We start from the raw sequence: 5325 nt of genomic DNA, 5'->3' as shown, positions 1-5325 counted from the left end.
ATAACTTATGTACCCCGAGGGGTGGGGTTGATGGAATATCCCCCTGGTAATTTTTATATGAACAATATGATAACTCACACATCACAGACCTGATAACTTATGTACTCTGTTCCTCATAGCTTTGGTAGGGGGAGGGGTAGGGGTTGTCGAAATATCCCTTGGTAAATTTTGTGTGAATAACATTGTTGTGTGTGAGTTATCAAGTTCGTGGCATATAAATTATGATGCCCTTTTGTAGAGAAGTTATTGGTGTGTGTTACAACAACTTTTCTTCTTTGCACCGAAAGTTACCGCAGTATTTGTGAGTGGGTTACCAGGTTTGTGGCGTATATATTACCATGTTTTTTATAAAGATGTTATTTGGGGTGTTATAACAACTTTTTTTTCATGTGGTCAAAAAAGTTACCGCGGTGTGTATGTGTGAGTTATCATATTCATGGCATATAAATTACCATGCTCTTTTCTACAAATAAGTTGTCGGAATGTGTTAGAACAACATTTTTTCTTCTGGTCGAAAGTTACCACGGTGTTTGTGAGTGAGTTACATGTCATATAATTACCATGTTGTTTTTACAAATAAGTTATCGGAATGTGTTACACCAATATTTTTTTTACAACGGTGTTTGAGTTATCAGATCTGTGCTCGATGAATTACCGTGTACACAAAGGGAAGAAACTGGTAAAAAGAAATATTTCTGATTGCGTGTGTAGCAGTATAAATACCTACCGAATTTCTTTATAACTGTTAGGATTTAATTATTAGAGATAATCCTTGTTGTAAATAACAGCATGCACGGGATCCTCTCGAGGCAACCGCCGCCTCGTTTGTGCGGGAACCTCTCCAGGCAACCGTCGCATCCGCTCCTCGCATCCCCTCGAACAGGCGCATCTTCTCATAAGCGCCGATTCCCCCTGTATAAATGTGTGATCATCAATGGAATAAGACACTTCCATCAAATCATTCTTTAATACGTTATCAGCACTTGTCTCTGCCCAGAGCACGCATAGGCAAATCACGCCGGCGACAGTAGCCGGAAAAGAGAGCCAGAAGGGAAAAAAGGAAAAGGTGAGAGGATGCCTTGTGGTCTCCTGTCCTTCTTCCTGCACCTTGTTCGTAGCGGCGGTAGACGCCGACAGGGCCGTCGTCGTCGCCATGGTGTTGGTGGACTTCGCCGCCACAACCGCCACGCCCGTGATCTGCGCCGGTTCAGAGGCCACCGGAACGGTTTCCGTCGCCGCGGACCACGTCTTGGACATGGCGCCCGAGGTCGCGATGGTGCTGGGCCTTCTAAGGCTCCGCCCGAACCGGCCATGCGGGCGGCGGCGCCACTCCCGGCCTGGATTCTTGCCGGACTGGCCGCTCCAAACCTGTATGCGGACGAGGTACTGGAGCCCGCGGACGACGCAGTGGACGTCGACGTTGAGCCGGAACTTGCGGCTCCTCCACCACCACGTCCGTGCCTGGTGCATGGTTGGGGGCCATGGATGGTCCTGCAACCACCCCCGCCACAAGATTACGAGGTCCAGGAGGAGGCCGAACCTGCGTCGCCTGTGCCGCCCGCGGAGCCCGCGCAGCCGAACTCCCCGCGTCTTCCATCTCCGACGCCGGCGCACGAGGCGGCCGGCGCTGGGGCTTCTTCGTCGAGCGCTAGCCTCGGGCTGCGCCTCCCCGCACGGGCTGCTACACTCGGGGACGTCTTCGACAACTGGGCGAGCAGCTCCACTGGCCCATCGGCGCCCCGCCGCTGGCACATAGTGCCGCGGGCCGAGCTGCAACGCAGCCGCGCGGTGGTTCTCGGACTGGCCAACGGCCACTCCAACGGCGTCGCACCTGGGACGCAGCTTCCTGGTGGATCTTCTTCAGAGGAGGAAGATGCTGCGCCGGGGCCGTCGACCTCCCGCCGGTGAGGCAGTCGCTGGAGGCGGAGATTGGTGGTAGTGATGCAGACAGCCACCGCTCGAGTTGGATTGGGGATGATTGTCGATGGGAACGAAGTATCCCGTCGCCTCCCTATCCACTCGTGCGTGTGTATGGCTGTTGGACAGCCAGCACACTAGCCACTAATCCATGTTGTACGAGCAGCAGAGAAAAAAAAATAAAAAACGAAAAGAAAGAAGGTGGCTTTGCCACGGTAGTAGGCTGTTCTGTTTTGGCCTATTACCATTATTTTTCGTTTTCTTTTCTGATTAGCTTCTAGCTTTTTCAGTTTTTGTACATATGTGTTTGTTAGTATTTTCTAATATAGTACTATGTAATGTCTGCTTATGTAATGTCAACATGTTTATGGATGCAATCTTTAATTGCTACATGTTGATTGTGCTTGAAAATTATATGACTACTTTCAATTTTTGCGCATATCTTATGGATTGCACTTATGGCAATACATATAGCTTTGTTCACAACTGTGAGGTCTACACCATCTGGTGATTACCTTCAAAGTGTTTTAAGTAACACAAGGTTGTACAAAGTACCATAAAAATAAGGTCTACGCTACTTAGTAGTGATTACCTCAAAGCAAAAATGAAAGCACACATATTATGGCATGAAAATTGCCATACGAGTGTCTATGCCACTTCATGGTGACTACCTCTATGTGTTCTACAAAACAAAGATCTACGCCATTTTATGGTGATTATCTTTTGTAGAAAGTCATATTTTGGGTCGTTTAGGCTTTTCCTAGACCTTTATATTTGATTCAAGCATTTTATTTTACACACAATTAATTTAATAAGTGTAAATTAATGGGCATGATATTTTCATGCAGGATATGGCTGACATATCCAAGAAGGAATTTGCTGAGCTTGCCATTGATGGCAGAAACTATTTGACCTAGGCCATGGATGTCAAGATCAACTTGGCGGCCAGGAATCTGATCAGCACTATAACCACACCTACTCAAGGTGCTCCTGCTATCGCAGATACGGCAAAGTATGCTTCTTTGCACTTCATTCGACACCACCTTGATCCTGCTCTGAAAGAAGAGTACATGATGGAGGAAAGTCCTCTATCATTGTGGAACTCCTTAAAGGAGCGTTATGATCAACAAAGGTCGGTGATGTTGCCTGAAGCGCAAAGAGAATGGGCACTTATTCGTTTCCAGGATTTTAAGTCCGTTGCAGCATACAATTCTGTCGTGCATCAAATCAACTCAAAGTTGAGATTCTGCAACAGTGCAGTTTCTGATGCGGATCTCATTGAAAAGACACTTTCTACTTTCCATCCTAATATGAGGATTCTTGCTGAACAACATCGTCAGCAGAAATACAAGAAGCATTCTGAGTTGATGTTGGGGAACGTTGCAGAAAACAAAAATTTTCCTACTCGTTTCACCAAGATCATCTAGGAGTTCATCTAGCAACGAGTGATTAGATGCATCTACATACCTTTGTAGATCGCGCACGGAAGCCTTCAAAAAGAACGGTGATGATGTAGTCGTACTCGACGTGATCCAAATCACCGATGACCAGCGCCGAACGGACGGCACCTCCGCGTTCAACACACGTACGGGACGGGAGACGTCTCCTCCTTCTTGATCCAGTAAGGGGAAAGGAGAGGTTGATGAAGATCCAGCAGCACGACGGCGTGGTGGTGGATGCAGGGCGTCACAGCAGCAGGGCTTCGCCGAGACTACGAGGGAGAGACGTAACGGGGGGAGATGGAGGCGCCAGGGGCTGGTGTAAAATCCCTCCTCTCCCCCCCACTATATATAGGGGTGCCAAAGGGGGGGCGCCGGCCCTAGTAGATGGCATCTACTAGGGGGGGCGGCGGCCAAGGGGAGGTTTCCCTCCCCCCCAAGGCACCTAGGGGTGCCTTCCACCATATGGACTCTTCCATGGTGGAAACCCTAGGCGCATGGGCCTATAGGGGCTGGTGCCCTTGGCCCATCTAGGCCAAGGCGCACCCCCTACAGCCCATGTGGCCCCCCGAGACAGGTGGCCCCACCCGGTGGACCCCCGGGACCCTTCCGGTGGTCCCGGTACAATACCGATAACCCCGAAACTTGTCCCGATGCCCGAAATAGCACTTCCTATATATAATTCTTTACCTCCGGACCATTCCGGAACTCCTCGTGACGTCCGGGATCTCATCCGGGACTCCGAACAACATTCGGGTTTCTGCATATACATATCTGCATAACCCTAGCGTCACCGAACCTTAAGTGTGTAGACCCTACGGGTTCGGGAGACAAGCAGACATGACCGAGACGACTCTCCGGTCAATAACCAACAACGGGATCTGGATACCCATGTTGGCTCCCACATGCTCCACGATGATCTCTTCGGATGAACCACTATGTCGAGGATTCAATCAATCCCGTACGCTATTCCCTTTGTCTATTGATATGTTACTTGCCCGAGATTCGATCGTCGGTATCCCAATACCTCGTTCAATCTCGTTACCGGCAAGTCACTTTACTCGTACCGTAATGCATGATCCCGTGACCAGACACTTGGTCACTCTGAGCTCATTATGATGATGCATTACCGAGTGGGCCCAGTGATACCTCTCCGTCATACGGAGTGACAAATCCCAGTCTTGATCCATGTCACCCAACAGACACTTTCAGAGATACCCGTAGTCTACCTTTATAGTCACCCAGTTACGTTCTGACGTTTGGCATACCCAAAGCACTCCTACGGTATCCGGGAGTTACACGATCTCATGGTCTAAGGAAAAGATACTTGACATTGGAAAACTCTAGCAAACGAACTATACGATCTTGTGCTATGTTTAGGATTGGGTCTTGTCCATCACATCATTCTCCCAATGATGTGATCTCGTTATCAATGACATCCAGTGTCCATAGTCAGGAAACCATGACTATCTGTTGATCAACGAGCTAGTCAACTAGAGGCTCACTAGGGACATGTTGGTGTCTGTTATTCACACATGTATTACGATTTCCGGATAACACAATTATAGCATGAATAAAGACAATTATCATGAACAAGGAAATATAATAATAATGCTTTTATTATTGCCTCTAGGGCATATTTCCAACAGTCTCCCACTTGCACTAGAGTCAATAATCTAGTTACATTGTGATGAATCGAACACCCATGGAATTCTGGTGTTGATCATGTTTTGCTCTAGGGAGAGGTTTAGTCAACGGATCTGCTACATTCAGGTCCGTATGTACTTTACAAATCTCTATGTCTCCATCTTGAACATTTTCACGAATGGAGTTGAAGCGACGCTTGATGTGCCTTGTCTTCTTGTGAAACCTGGGCTCCTTGCCAAGTGCAATAGCTCCAGTGTTGTCACAGAAGAGCTTGATCGGCCCCGACGCATTGGGTATGACTCCTAGGTCGGTGATGAACTCC

The 5325-nt window shown here is 48.3% G+C and overlaps 1 protein-coding gene across 2 annotated transcripts; it reads right to left on the bottom strand.

Annotated features, from left to right (window-relative positions):
• Positions 1–677: 677 nt before the first annotated feature.
• On the bottom strand, positions 678–2081 carry LOC123188706 (uncharacterized). 2 transcript variants are annotated; one of them, XM_044600937.1, is made up of 2 exons: positions 1108–2081; positions 678–912 (listed from the first exon to the last, which is right to left on the bottom strand). In XM_044600937.1, exons 1-2 carry the CDS (start codon positions 1468–1470, stop codon positions 760–762), a joined length of 516 nt encoding a protein of 171 aa, XP_044456872.1. In that variant the 5' UTR covers positions 1471–2081; the 3' UTR covers positions 678–759. The 2 variants fall into 2 exon arrangements, with proteins under 2 accessions (XP_044456872.1, XP_044456873.1); XM_044600938.1 differs by having other exon boundaries at positions 1079–2078.
• Between the last annotated feature and the right edge of the window lie 3244 nt (positions 2082–5325).

This window comes from Triticum aestivum, chromosome 2A (assembly GCF_018294505.1).
Source record: "Triticum aestivum cultivar Chinese Spring chromosome 2A, IWGSC CS RefSeq v2.1, whole genome shotgun sequence".
In the NCBI taxonomy this organism is placed as follows: Eukaryota; Viridiplantae; Streptophyta; class Magnoliopsida; order Poales; family Poaceae; genus Triticum; species Triticum aestivum.
The sequence above is the reverse complement of the archived record's forward strand: the minus strand, read 5'-3'. Positions and strand labels throughout refer to the sequence as shown.

What these genes read in the sequence shown, in the direction of transcription:
- LOC123188706 (XM_044600937.1), bottom strand. Translation starts at nt 1,470, where the DNA reads ATGCACCAGGCACGGACGTGGTGGTGGAGGAGCCGCAAGTTCCGGCTC. An exon ending in CTACCGCCGCTACGAACAAG is followed by an intron (nt 913 to 1,107) that starts GTGCAGGAAGAA and finishes ACATTTATACAG; the next exon opens with GGGGAATCGGCGCTTATGAG.